The 14,630-nt window shown below is 42.9% G+C and overlaps 1 protein-coding gene across 1 annotated transcript in view; it reads right to left on the bottom strand.

Moving 5' to 3' along the window:
- Positions 1 to 12,735: 12,735 nt before the first annotated feature.
- Positions 12,736 to 14,630, bottom strand: part of NMD3 (NMD3 ribosome export adaptor) — a 33,594-nt gene continuing 31,699 nt past the window's right edge. The window contains exons 14-16 of the mRNA XM_029071280.2: positions 14,502 to 14,608; positions 13,159 to 13,229; positions 12,736 to 12,944 (exon numbers count right to left, since the gene is read on the bottom strand). Of these exons, the coding sequence (XP_028927113.1) occupies positions 12,814 to 12,944; positions 13,159 to 13,229; positions 14,502 to 14,608 (309 nt within the window). The 3' untranslated portion in view covers positions 12,736 to 12,813. The remainder of the gene's footprint in view (positions 12,945 to 13,158; positions 13,230 to 14,501; positions 14,609 to 14,630) is intronic.

Here is a 14,630-nt window from a genome sequence, read left to right as displayed (position 1 = left end):
TCAAATTTATCCTTTCCTGCCTTAACTCTGCCCTCTCCTCCACCAGGCAAAACTTCTTCTCCTCCCTCATCGACACCCATGCCCGTCACCCCCGCCGATTGTTCCGGACCTTTAACTCTCTTCTTAGGCCCCCATTCCTTTCCCCTCCCCCATCTCTCACCCCCAATGATCTGGCCGCCTATTTCCTCATGAAAATCAACACAATCAGGTCTGAGCTCCCCAAAGTCACCCCTCCGCCTCTCCCCTCCTCCCCACCAACCCTCTCCCCTACTTTCCCATCCTTCCCTGCAGTATCCTCAGAGGAGATCTCCTCCCTCCTCGCAAGTGCCACCCCCTCCACCTGCACCTCGGACCCCATTCCCTCTCACCTTCTTAAAACCATCGCCCCTGCCCTACTCCCTTCCTTAACTTCTATTTTTAACCACTCAATCTCCAATGGCTCCTTCCCCGCTGCCTTCAAACATGCCCACGTCTCCCACATCCTAAAAAACACGCTCTTGACCCCACTTCCCCCTCCAGTTATCACCCTATCTCCCTACTACCCTTCCTTTCCAAAATCCTAGAAAGAGTCGTCTACAATCGATGCTTAGAATTCCTTAACTCCCATTCTCTCCTGGACCCCCTCCAATCTGGCTTCCGTCCCCTCCACTCTACCGAGACTGCTCTCTCTAAGGTCACCCATGACCTCCTTCTTGCCAAATCCAATGGCTCCTACTCCATTCTAATCCTCCTTGACCTCTCTGCTGCCTTTGACACTGTCGACCATCCCCTCCTCCTCCATACCTTATCTCACCTTGGCTTCACGCACTCCGTCCTCTCCTGGTTCTCCTCTTACCTCTCTGGCCGGTCATTCTCGGTCTCCTTCGCTGGCGACTCCTCCCTCTCCCATCCTTTAACTGTTGGAGTTCCTCAAGGGTCAGTTCTTGGCCCTCTTCTGTTCTCCATTTACACTCACTCCCTCGGTGAACTCATTCACTCTCACGGCTTTGACTACCATCTCTATGCAGATGACACGCAGATCTACATCTCTGCCCCTGTCCTCTCCCCCTTCCCTTCAGGCTCGCATCTCCTCCTGCCTCCGGGACGTCTCCACCTGGATGTCGGCCCGCCACCTAAAACTCAACATGAGCAAGACTGAGCTCCTCATCTTCCCAAACCCGGTCCGCTCCCAGACTTCTCTATCACCGTGGATGGCACGACCATCCTTCCCGTCCCGCAGGCCCGCAATCTCGGTGTCATCCTTGACTCGTCCCTCTCGTTCACCCCACACATCCTATCCGTTACCAAGACCTGCCGGTTTCACCTCTACAATATCGCCAAGATCCGCCCTTTCCTCTCCACCCAAACGGCTACCTTACTATTACGGGCTCTCGTTATATCCCGGCTAGACTACTGTGTCAGCCTTCTCTCTGACCTCCCTTCCTCCTCTCTCGCCCCGCTCCGGTCAATTCTTCACTCCGCTGCCCGGCTCATCTTCCTGCAGAAACGATCTGGGCATGTCACTCCCCTTCTTAAACAACTCAAGTGGTTGCCTATCGACCTCCGCTCCAAACAAAAACTCCTCACTCTAGGCTTCAAGGCTCTCCATCACCTTGCCCCTTCCTACCTCTCCTCCCTTCTCTCTTTCTACCGCCCACCCCGCACGCTCCGCTCCTCTACCGCCCACCTCCTCACCGTCCCTCGGTCTCGCCTATCCCGCCGTCGACCCCTGGGCCACGTCCTCCCGCGGTCCTGGAACGCCCTCCCTCCTCACCTCCGCCAAACTGATTCTCTTTCCCTCTTCAAAACCTTACTTAAAAATCACCTCCTCCAAGAGGCGTTCCCAGACTGAGCTCCTCTTCCCCCTCTACTCCCTCTGCCATCCCCCCTTTACCTCTCCGCAGCTAAAGCCTCATTTTCCCCTTTTCCCTCTGCTCCTCCACCTCTCCCTTCCCATCCCCCCAGCACTGTACTTGTCCGCTCAACTGTATATATTTTCGTTACCCTATTTATTTTGTTAATGAATTGTACATCGCCTTGATTCTATTTAGTTGCCATTGTTTTTACGAGATGTTCTTCCCCTTGACGCTGTTTAGTGCCATTGTTCTTGTCTGTCCGTCTCCCCCGATTAGACTGTAAGCCCGTCAAACGGCAGGGACTGTCTCTATCTGTTGCCGACTTGTTCATCCCAAGCGCTTAGTACAGTGCTCTGCACATAGTAAGCGCTCAATAAATATTATTGTATGAATGAATTGAATGAATCTAGGCAGGGTAGGATGAGTGATTGTACTAACGTGGTAGTGGTTTGGATGGAGAGGAAAGGACGGATTTTAGCGATGTTGTGAAGGTGATACTGACAGGATTTGGTGATGGATTGGATATGTGGGTTGAACGAGAGAGGAATCAAGGATGACACCACGGTTACGGGCTTGTGAGACAGGAAGGATGGTTGTGCCGTCTACAGTGAAGGGCATTTAAGAGTAGACCCTTGCTGCATTCAAATGCATTTGTCCTAAGCAAGACCTTTTTTCACATCTGCTTCTTGAAACCAAGTTTGTGGTGGGTGAGGCAATGTTTAATAACCTTTTTTAGCCCTACCCCTATTCAAGGTGAGCAGTACATCCCTAAATAGGGCTGTTTAGCTAGCCAGGACACCACCATTCCTTCCATCAATGGCATTAATTGAGTGCTTACTGTGCACAGAGTACTGTAATAAGCCCTTGGAAAAGTACTGATAATAATGATGGTATGTTAAGCATTTGGTATGTGCCAAGCACTGTACTAAACACTAAATACTAGATGATCATGGGGCTCATAGTAGAAGTGGGAAGGAGAAGCGATATCAAATCCCCATTTTGCTTGTGAGGAAAAGGAGGCACAGGGAAATTAAGTGACTTGCCCATGGTTATACAACAGGCAAGTGGAAGAACTGGGATTAGAACCCAAGTCCATGTGATCTTTCCACTAAGCCATGTTGCTTCTCATAGCATTGGTAGACACAATTCCCCCCCCCCCACACACACACACCAACACTTCAAAATTCTCATTAGGAATCAGACATCCCAAACCTATCTGCCTTCTTGCTTTTTTCTTAGGGAATAGGAGTCGGGATATCCCATCAGTTAGAGATCCACCTGAGTTGTCTCCAATAGGGGTGAGAGTTTGCAGAAAGCCCTCCAGATGCTCTCACTTCCCCCCACCCCCACCACGCTTTAAGTGTTCGCAAGATGGTTGATGGGGGCTTAGCGGTGCTGTGGACTGAATATCTCTGTGAATCCTCTGCAGCTCCAGGTACTACTGGACCTGGTCCTTTTTTACACTACTGTTGAGTGAGGCACTTAACATCTGCCGGGATATTCTCCTTTTTTGATCAGCAATGATCGATCCACGGCCCCCGCAGTTGGGCATGTATAAGTTTAGGCTTTATTGAGGATTCTATTTCCCTGTATATTTCCCTGCTCCTGCAGTTCCTTTTCCCAACTGCATCACAGCCATCCTTTTTCCTTTTATACATTTTTTCCTAAACAACTTGTCTTGTCCTTTTCTCTGACTTATCCTATTTCTTAGTATCCTTCCTTCCATTTCAGAGACCTCCTGGCATTTTGAGCTTCTACCAGACTATATGATTTGGCAGAAGAGAGGGCTGAAAGTAGAGGTGATATCAAAATATCTAGCCTGGCTATAGCAATAAGCCAAATGAGAGTGGATAAGCACTTGAGCTCTCTTCTCCTTTCTGTCTCCATATTTGTGAACTGCCCCATACCATGTAATACACACACACCTCTTGATTTCTCAATCCTCTCGTATGGCATTACAAGTCCCAAGACAAGATTCGTGTTTATCAGGTGCATGAATTCCATCTGGTTTGTATCAGGAAATAATGAATTACCACATCTTATAGCTCTTTGTTGTGTCTCGACACTGCTTCAAACTCTTTGAATATACATTAGGGGAAAACTCATCGTTTACACATGTTGCACAGCATACAACACTGACAAATGTTGTTCCTGCTGACAGTAACAACAGTGTGAAGGAAAGCTGATTAGGTTTGCTTCACCATCCAGCTGGCAAAAAAAATTCCTTAAAGAAGTGGTGGGGTGGAATTTCACTGCAACTCAATCCAGTGAAAGGTCAGATAAAATAATCAGGCCATGATCAGTCCAGGCAGTTCACAAACCCGTATTTTATAATGAAGACAAAAAGAAAGCTTCGTGTTCTATTCTCAGCAACCTATAGTTTTTAGGATACAAAATGAGCCTAATTCAAGTCAGTATGAATGTGCTTTGTATAGTATTACAGGTTCTTTAACATTGGTCTCAGTGTATTTAAACTTCCCTCAGACTTTTACTCCCTTTTTGAGAAATCAGCTAGCTACTGAAGAGGTAAAATTGGTTGAATTTAACTTATCTAAAGAAATCTGGAAAATTACACTACAGCCAGCAAAATCACTCAGTGGAAACTTCAGCTAGACTCTTAAATCCTTGAGGGCAAGGGATCGTGCCATTGGGAGATTGATTGAGAGCCATTTAGATCTACTTATTTCCCTTCATAAATGGGTGACTATTGATAAATTACTGACTGAATCAGTATTAAACTTAACACGAACCATTTAAAAATTTGGCTAAGTGCCTACTATTTGCCAGACAATGCCAATCACCAGCCACTGTTTTAAAGTTCTAATCTCACATCAATCAATGGTATTTATTCAGCACTTTCTATGTGCAGAGCATTGTACTAAGCATTTGGGAGAGTATAATACAACAGAATTAGCGGACACGTTCCCTGCCTAAAATGAGTTTACAGTCTAGATTATGTGTTATTTATTGATTGGCTACTTTCTAAACTTGTTACTGATTCCCAAAAGGATCAGTTAATTTAGTCAGTTAACCTGCTGGGATTATTTCATCAGCAGTGAAGGTTTCTGACTGCCAAACCACTGATGATGCAAAGTGAACCGGCCCAGCAAGAATCCTGAAATCTGCATTTGGCTGAGAAGATCGCATGCCCCAACCACCAGCACTATAATCAACTCTTTCACTCGGGTTCTTGGACCCTAAGTCTCAGGAATGAGGCTCCTCTGTTTTTCTTGACCACAGATTCTATCAGCATTAACATAAGGCATTTAGGAAGTAATCTAGCTCCAGCTCTCATGGAGATTGCAATCTAAGACAAACAAATTGAAAATTTCAATGAAAAAGTAGAATGAAGCATGAACTAATGAAAGACCGCATTGCAAAACCTTCCTGGATCTAGAGTCCACCTTGGACTTTTCACTCATCCTATTAACGTTTTTCTCCAATTCTCCAATGTGCTAAGGACTGTAATAGCGGGCTTCACCCCACTCGCTGTTCTTGAAAGGCAAGCATATTGTAATGGCAATAATGTAGAGAAAGTCAGCCCAAATGTTCAGACTTCTGAAGACCCTCTGACCACCTGAGGTCTGACCTGTTGTCCAGTTGCTAGGCAGACACACTCAAAAGCTTCCACCTATTCCCAACCTTCTCCCCCGAAACTAGGTCCCCCTCTCCTGGGTTCTTTAAGGCCTTTTCCAGACTTCCTCCTCTTGGACCTTAGCAAGGGGGAAAGGTGGGGCAATTAATACTACAGTTCTGGCCAATCCTAAAATTTTGCCAAAAACAGTCATCAGCATTATCAATCCCACTCTTTAAAATTGTAACACAAGGGCTGCAAAAAACCCACTTTTTGCTTCTCAAAAGTCAAAAAGATACCAGTAGCTACACAGAAATATTAATTGCTCCTGCCTCTCAGACCTGCCTCATCAAACGTATCAATAAGCCAAAAGGATGTGATAACACCATCTCAACATGCTGTGAAAGTCTGGATCAGAAAGCTAAGAGTCCTAAAGAGCTCGTTCTAACCCCCAAACTCTAGAATGCAGCAGGCCGCAGATTATCCATAAAAGATCAGCAGGAATTTTTTAAAGAGATGCTGGCCAAAGTCCAGTTTTTTGAGAGCAATCAACAGTACTTATTGAGATCTGCTATGCACATGGAACACTGTACTAAGCCCCTGGAAGAGCATAATAAAAGACATGATCCTTGCCCAAAAGGAGATTAAAATTTAGTAGGAGCCGGAGTCAGGGGGCTGGGGGGGAGAGACACAAAATAATTTCCAAAGAAGTAAAGGTGTTCAGAGAGTAGAGTATATAAAGCACCATGTACAAAAGTTCAACAGGAAGTAAAGGGATCAAAAGTGCTTTGTAGAAGAAAGTGCAGAAATGAAATGACAGTAAAATGTGATCTGAGGGGAAAAGGAAAAAAACAACCCCAAAAACTAACCAGGAAAAACCTTCTTGGAGTAGATGGGATATCAAAAGGGATTTGGAGATATCTAACCCAATGCTTAGTAGGGTTCCTGGTAAATAGTAAGCACTTAACAAATACTATTAAAAAAATTTAGAGGAAAGAAGGAGAGCTGGATAAGAAAGAGGGACAGTGTTAATGGAATGACTTAAATTCATTCATTCATTCAATCATGTTTATTGAGCGCTTACTATGTGCAAAGCACTGTACTAAGTGCTTGGGAAAGTACAATACAACAATAGTGATATTCCCTGCCCACAATAAGCTCACAATCAGTGGGGGAGAAAGACATCAATATAAAATAATAGAGAAGCAGCGTGGCTCGGTGGAAAGAGCACAGGCTTTGGAGTCAGAGGTCGTGAGTTTGAATCCCGGCTCGGCCACTGGTCAGCTGTGACTTTGGGCAAGTCACTTCACTTCTCGGTGCCTCAGATACCTCATCTGTAAAATGAGGATTAAGACTGTGAGCCCCACGTGGGACAACCTGATTCCCCTGTGTCTCCCCCAGCGCTTAGAACAGTGCTCGACACATAGTAAGTGCTTAACAAATACCAACAAATACCAACATTATTATTAATAATAATAATAATAACAGTGGTATTTGTTAAGCACTTACTACGTACCAAGCAAGTTGGGTTGGACACAATCCCTGTCCCACATGGGGCTCACAGTCTCCATCATGTACAAAGCTGCTCGCAATCTAGAGTAGGGGAGACAGATATCAATATAAATACAATTACTAATATGTACATCAGTGCTTTGGGGCTAGGAGGGGGAAAGAGTAAAGGGAGCAAGTCAGGGCAACGCAGAAGGGAGTGGGAGAGGAGGAAAAGTGGGGTTTAGGCCTGGAAGGCCTCTTGGAGGAGATGTGCCTTCAATAAAGCTTTGAATGGTCCCTGCCTTACAAGCACGAAGCCTTGGTTTTATTGACTCAGTTCTCTTATTCAATCATATTTATTGAGCACTTACTGTGTGCAGAGCATTGTATTACACGCTATTCAACATACATACATTCAATGTCCCCAAATCCTAACAGTTTTACCTTCAAAGTCCTGCTAAAATCCACGCTTTCCTCTCCACCCAAACTGCTACCACAATGAGCCAAGCACTTATTCTATCATCCTTTCATTCAATAGTATTTATTGAGCACTTATTATGTGCAAAGCACTGTACTAAGCGCTTGGAATGTACAAATCGGTAACAGATAGAGACAGTCCCTGCCTTTTGACGGGCTTACAGTCTAATCGGGGGAGACAGACACACAATAACAATAGCAATAAATAGAATCAATAAATATCATCAATGCTATTTACTGAACCTTGCATGTAGCACTGTACTAAGCGCTTGGGAGACTATAACACAACACAATTGGGAGAAACGTTCCCTGCCCACAAGTTTATCCTATCCTGCCTGGACTACTGCATCAGACTCCTTTTCTTATTTTAGATGATATATTAACCACTTATAGTGTGCCAGGCACTGTACTAGATGCTGGGGTAAATATACCCAAGTTGGACACAGTCCATGTCCATTGTAGGGTTCACAGTCTTAATCCCCATTTTATAGATGAGGTAACTGAGGCACAGAAAAATTAGCCTGGCTCAGTGGAAGGAGGACGGGCTTGGGAATCAGAGGTCATGGGTTCTAATCCCGGCCCCGCCGCTTGTCAGCTGTGACTTTGGGCAAGTCACTTCACTTCTCTGGGCCTCAGTTCCCTCATCTGTAAAATGGGGATTAAGACTGTGAGCCCCACATGGGACAACCTGATCACCTTGTATCACCCCCAGCGCTTAGAACAGTACTTTGCACATAGTAAGCACTTAACGAATACCATCATTATTATTAAGTGATTTTCCAAGGTCACACAGCAGACAAGTGGCAGAGCTGGGGTTAGAATCCAGGTCCTCTAACTTCCAATCCCATGTTTTCCACTAAGTCATGCTGTTCCTCTGCTTCCTCACTACCTCATCTCTTCCCACTCCAGGCCATACTTCACTCCACTGCCCAGATATTAAAAAAAAAATTCAGTCCATGTCTCCCCACCCCTCACAAACCTCCAAACTCCAAATTTAACAAAGTCCAACCACTTTCACATAAAACAGAAGCTCCTAATCATTGACTTTAAGGCACACAATCAGCTCTCCCAACTCCTCCGACAACCTTACCTCACTCTTCTCCTACACTTCCTTCCTATAACACTGACCTACTCAACCTTCAATGAGGTTCCTTCATTTTATCTACCTCACGACCGAGCCCTTGCCCATATATATCCTCCCTCTGACCTGGAAGTCCCTCCCCCTTCATGTATGACAGAGCACCACTTTCTCCAACCTTCAAACCCTTACTAAATTCACCTCTCCTTCAAAAGGCTTCCCATCAACAAAGCAATTTTCCTACTTGCTCTTCCTTCTGCATCGCCTGGGATCTTTACTATCTAAGCCCTTGATATTTGCCCCACAGCACTTATATACATATCAATTATTTATCTATCTGCCTCTCCAGACTGCAAGCTCTTTATGGGCAGGGAACGTCTTTCTTCTATTGTACTCTCCTAAGCACTTAGTACAGGGCTCTCTGCCCACCATAAATGATCAATACATACCATCGACTGATTAGCTGACCAGTTTTGTTTAATATGAAGTTGACAGGTAACCATTAGTGGTTTCACAAGAGTGGAGAGATATGTACAGAATGCTTTAGACGAACCAAGCCGCAGAATGGAATATGGACAGGAAAGGGGAGAGGCTTGGACAAACTGGAATATGACAAGGGATTGGACCAGGGTAGTGGCCAATTGGACAGAGAAGAAAGGAGAGATTTGGGAAATGTTGTGGAAGAAAGAATCTAGCATAGACTCAGTGTGAGAATTAAAAGCAAACAACGAGTGAAGGAAAATGCTGTTTGCGGGCTTTGTAAACAGGTAGGGTAGTGGTGCTAATTTTTACAGGAAAGGTAGGTGGATGAGAGGATTTGGGAGGGAAGAGTCAGTTTTTGACATATCAAGCTTTTCGTTGTGATATAAACTCTTTCATGTGGATTTGACAAGATCAGCAACTTTGTGATATATGTTGTATACACATTTTTATATTGTATATACATTTGTATATATTTTAATTACTCTATTTATTTTGTTAATGAGATGTCCCTCCCCTTGATTCTATTTATGGTGATTATGTTGTCTTGCTTTTGTCCGTTTTGTCTTCCCCGATTAGACTGTAACCACGTCATTGGGCAGGGATTGTTTCTATCTGTTGCTGAATTGTATATTCCAAGTGCTTAGTACAGTGGTCTGCACATAGTAAGCGCTCAATAAATACTACTGAATGAATGAATGAAATTAAGCAAAAAAACTAACCAAAAAGAAGAGAGCAGAAGTTACAAGGTTTCCACCTGTAGAGATACTGGTTAAGATTTAATTCAGGTATTGACTCACTCTAAGTAAACATTGTGCCCTACCTAGACAAAGTATGCTGAAAGTCCATATTAAAAACAGCCTTTGTCAACCACAAAGTTAATCATAATAAAAGTGGTTAACAATAACAAACACAAGGTAACTTTTTTTTAAATGGTAAAGTAAAACCAAACAGAGGAGTAAGAAAGATTCAATTAAAGTAAGGTTTAGGTAATCATTTAGATCCTTCCTTGAAAATGCAGTATTATGTGAAATTTTTCACGGGCCAACTTCTTCATGGATTGTTTATATATCCCAAGGCACAGAAGCAGGAATGGCAATTCATCAAATTCTCACTAGGGAGCAGCTGTAATAAACCTTTAAAGTACATCCATTCTTCCAGAACATGTGTTCCATTACAGATTAGAGCAGGACAAAAGAATCTGGGAATGTTCTTCCACCGTGAGCCTACAGGGCAGTGTGATGCCAGAAGAAACAGGTGGGGGGATGTGTGCTTGTGATGTGGACAAAGTACATACTAAAAACTTAAGGGGTTTATCAAGAACACAAGTATCACATATCAGAGAACTGAGCCTTCCTAATAGAAATACATTTATATTCCTTAAGAGCTCACTATGTGTCAAGCACTGTTCTAAGCACTGGGGCAGATACAAAATAATCAGGTCAGGGTCGATCAGACTTAGTAAATCGATCAGACTTAGTACAGTATCAAGTGCTTAACAGTGCTTTGCACACAATTAGTGTTCAATAAATACGACAAAAATTCCTGTCCCATCGTCTACACAGGAAGAGGCACTGAATCCCTATCTTACAGATAAGGAGACTAAGGCACAGAGAAGTTAAGTGACTTAAGAACACACAGGAGGCTCATATTTTTTCCTCAATATTCACCCCAATCCTTTTATTAAATGTTCTTTCTGCTCACCAGACTACACAATGGAAGTATAGACCGTACCATAAAAACTTTTCTCTAAGTAGTAATGAAACGATCGCAATGGCCAGTGTTTGTCTTCATCAAACTATTTTTATTTAATTCAGAAGTCAAGCAATAGTGAGGTCAGCATTTATATGCAGAAGTTCAGAGAAATTACATATATAAATGGCAGCCACTGGTACTGATTCAGTAGTGGCACTCAAGTCATAGTGTCAGATTTCATTATGCTTTAGAAAATGGTAGTATTTTTGACATAAACTACATAACTAAGCCCTGCTTACAGTCATTAAGATGAAAAACACCTTCAGAAATACAATAATAATAATAATGGTGGTATTTGTTAAGCATTTACTATGTACCAGGCACTGTACTAAGCGCTGGGATTGATACAAGTAACTTGGGTTGGACACAGACCCTTGTACCAAATGGGGCTCACAGTCTTAATCTCCATTTGACAGATGAGGTAACTGAGGCACAGAAAAGTCAATACAGAAGGTCACGCAGCAAACAAGTGGTGGAGCTGGGATTAGAACCCATGACCTTCTTACTCCCAGGCCCGTACTCTATCCAGTATACCATGCTGCTTCAGTCACTGACACTTTAAAAATGATCAATCGATGGTATTTATCAAGCACTTACTGCGTGGAGAGCACTGTATGGTTGAGAGAGTACGATTAAACAGTTGGTAGAAATGTTCTTTGCCCACAGGTCCCAGCCATTTGAAAATATGTAAATAATGTATATCCAACCCTTTACCAACTAGAATGCCTCCACCCATGGGAAGAAAGTTTATATACAATTGATATATGTTGAAATCTACTCTACATGAGTAGGGAATTAATAAATTCCTGCCCAATATCAGCTATTCTGATTAGCAAACAGTCCACCCAATAACAAGCTGGTTCAGGGTTGGAATTCCAAGTGCTATGTCAACAGTACATACCTGAACGTACACAAGGCTGTGACTACTAGCAATAGGTGAACTTCCACCCCCGAATGCTTGCTGTCAGCACCTGCTCTCCAAATTTACATAACCTTCTGATGGGATTTTAGTCTAAACTTGCAGCTCTCTCCAGCCCTCTCTATGGTGATATAAAACTCTCTCCAGCACAACTCTAAATATAAACTAGCATGGTTTAGTGGATAGAGCACAGGCCTGGGTGTCAGAAGAATCTAGGTTCTAATACTGGCTCTGCTGCCACTTGTCTGTGTGATCTTGGGCAAGTCACTTCACTCTCTAGGCCTCAGTTATCTCATCTGTTTAACGGAGATTAAGACTGTGAGCTCCAAGTGGGACAGGGACTGGGTCCAACCTGATTTACTTCTATCTACCCCAGTGTTTTAGAACAGTGCATGCTTTAGAACAGTGCTTGGCACACAGTAGGTGCTTAACAAGTACAATAATTATTTTTTCCATTCCCAATACATATGTGCAAGTATATATATATATATAGATATGTGTGTGTGTCTATAAACTCACACACTCACAAGCAGACAGATGAGATTTTTTGGGTGGTTATATACTATTAGACATTCTTTTTGCTAAGCAATTTTGTGTGGTTTGAGTCACCTGCAAAGTGTCTTGAAATATTTTATGCTTTACGAATAATACCTTCAAATGAATAGCCCTAAAAACTCTATGGCTCCACTACCAGAACGACTGCGGATGGAGGTGGGGCATCCGGAGACGTGTCTGTGGTGTCGCTATGGGTCGGAGACGACGCGACAGCATTAAGACAGGACAATCAATGTGTAAAATGCACCTTCAAAATACACATGCCTCGTTTTCTTCTCAGCAATTACTGAACAAGTTATAGGTGCCAAAGCCAGATAATCCGAGTGGAGAGTGGGGTCTTCCCTGCAAACGCTCAACTCGATCCACACAAAACAAGGCTGGAAGATCACGTAGAAAGCAAGAAACTCTCCACCCCTCCCAAAAGATTCTACACAGAAATGAATCAACATTAGCCAATTTATCAGGACTTAAATGCCAGGGAACTGGAAACTCACCAAAACTGCCTACACAAAAAGCTAGCCTTGACACAAAGGGTTTCACATGTTACTGCGGACATACCATGAAAATAAGCCACCTCTTTAAATGGTTTATTTTGTGTTTCAGAAATTTTTCTTCCAAACAGCAAGAGATTATAATTGCAGCAGTTTCCTTAGGACATCATTTCTGCTCCCTCTCCACCTGTAGCATCATGAGAGATGTGGAGATCCTCAAGCATCTCAGCCAGACTGATGCGAGGGGCCCCTTCGTCATCTGTGTCACTCTCCACTGGGACTTCCAAGTCTTAAGAAACCAGAACAAAAAAACAAGTTTTAAGATAATTTCTTTCCTGAGGGGAGCTTTTAAATTAATAATATCCATCTGATATAAAACACAAATGAAGTGGAAAACATTTAATGAAAGTTACATTCAAGAGGCACTTAAAAAGAAACCCGTGATTTTCAAATTAGAATGAGAGTGCTTTTTGGCTTATTTAGGCACCAACTGTCAAACATACTTTTATAAATATTGACATTCCTTCTGATCGCCTCATCTTCTTCGAGATCTTCAAGGAAATCCTGGTACTGCCTGCAAAAGAATGATCACATAGCTGAGGAGAAAGTATAGGACATTATTTTTATTTAAAAGCCTTGAAAATGTACCAGCCCTGAAGAAAAAGGAAACTTGGGCCACACACAATAAAAAATATCTGCAGTGCACTCATGCAGTGTGGAACCTTGGAAAAGAAGATTCCATGGAAAGTTTAACAGAATTTTATCTGCAGCATTATTTTCTACCTTCCAATCAACAATTCATGCAGAAAAACATAAGAAAAAGATTGGTGTGGGGTGAGTGAAGAATCTGACTTGAAATGACTCACAGAAATCACTCTTAGTTGTCTGTTTCACAAGAAAGGCATCTGATTTCAAATGAACTTGTACAAATCTGGTATACAGGTCAAGCAACTACAACTTTGATGGAAAATTTCTAAGAGATTGACAAGTAATTAACGTGGCTAGGAGTAGAAACTCTTCAAACTCTCTGCCCTGCCCAAATATCACATGTTTTTCTCACAATAAAAAATATTTATAAATACACAACTGATATATCTTTTATATAAGATCTGAGTCTTGCACCTTTTTTGACCACCCTAGGCTGTGAGCCCCATGGAGGACACGGACTCTGTCGGATCTGAAGATTCGGTATCTACTCCAAAATGTACAGTGCTTGGCACACAGAGTAAACTCCTAATACCGCAATTATTATTACTATTAAATGCTTAAGTGTATTACACTAAATTACATAACCGCACTCCACAATGAAATATACCACTTGTCTGCAGACCCTGAGGTCAGAAGATTTAAGGTCAGAGAGAAACTGTGAAGAGAGCCACCATATATGTCCACTCCACGAGAAACCACAGGGGAACTTCCATTTCCCTACACCACAGAAAGTGTCCAAGGATAACCTAAAATTCATCCTTCCTCCTCGGGCAACATGAATCATAATTCCCTACCTATCCCGCAGAATGGGGCTATCACCTCTCTTCCCTCTTTCACTCAACAAAATGCATGACTGCATTCTAATCATAAAGCAGTGAAAAAGAAGCAACAGCTACAGAAGCTGAGGAAATGGAAGAGATGGAGAGAGAGACAGGGAGGGAGAGTGCGTGTGCACGCACACATAATTGACTATGAATGCATAAATTACTAGGTAGGGTGTTGAAGGGGTCTGGATGATGTGTGAGAGAATTAAATAATAATGATTAATTCCATTTTTGTGGCATGCTTATCCTTCTGGTAATAGAGGCTGGGATTTAGTTTGAGGTTACACCATGGAACACTATCAACAAAATGAAACCTTTCATCATCTGTATCCATGCCCTCTCTATCCCTTTCAAGTTCCTTCAGCTTCCAGTTCCTCCGACGCTGTCGTTTAGTGCGGTCATAACTCTTCTTAATTAACACCTAGATGAACAAGTAGTATTTT

This window comes from Ornithorhynchus anatinus, chromosome 1 (genome assembly GCF_004115215.2).
Source record: "Ornithorhynchus anatinus isolate Pmale09 chromosome 1, mOrnAna1.pri.v4, whole genome shotgun sequence".
Classification (NCBI taxonomy): domain Eukaryota; kingdom Metazoa; phylum Chordata; class Mammalia; order Monotremata; family Ornithorhynchidae; genus Ornithorhynchus; species Ornithorhynchus anatinus.
The sequence above is the reverse complement of the archived record's forward strand: the minus strand, read 5'-3'. Positions and strand labels throughout refer to the sequence as shown.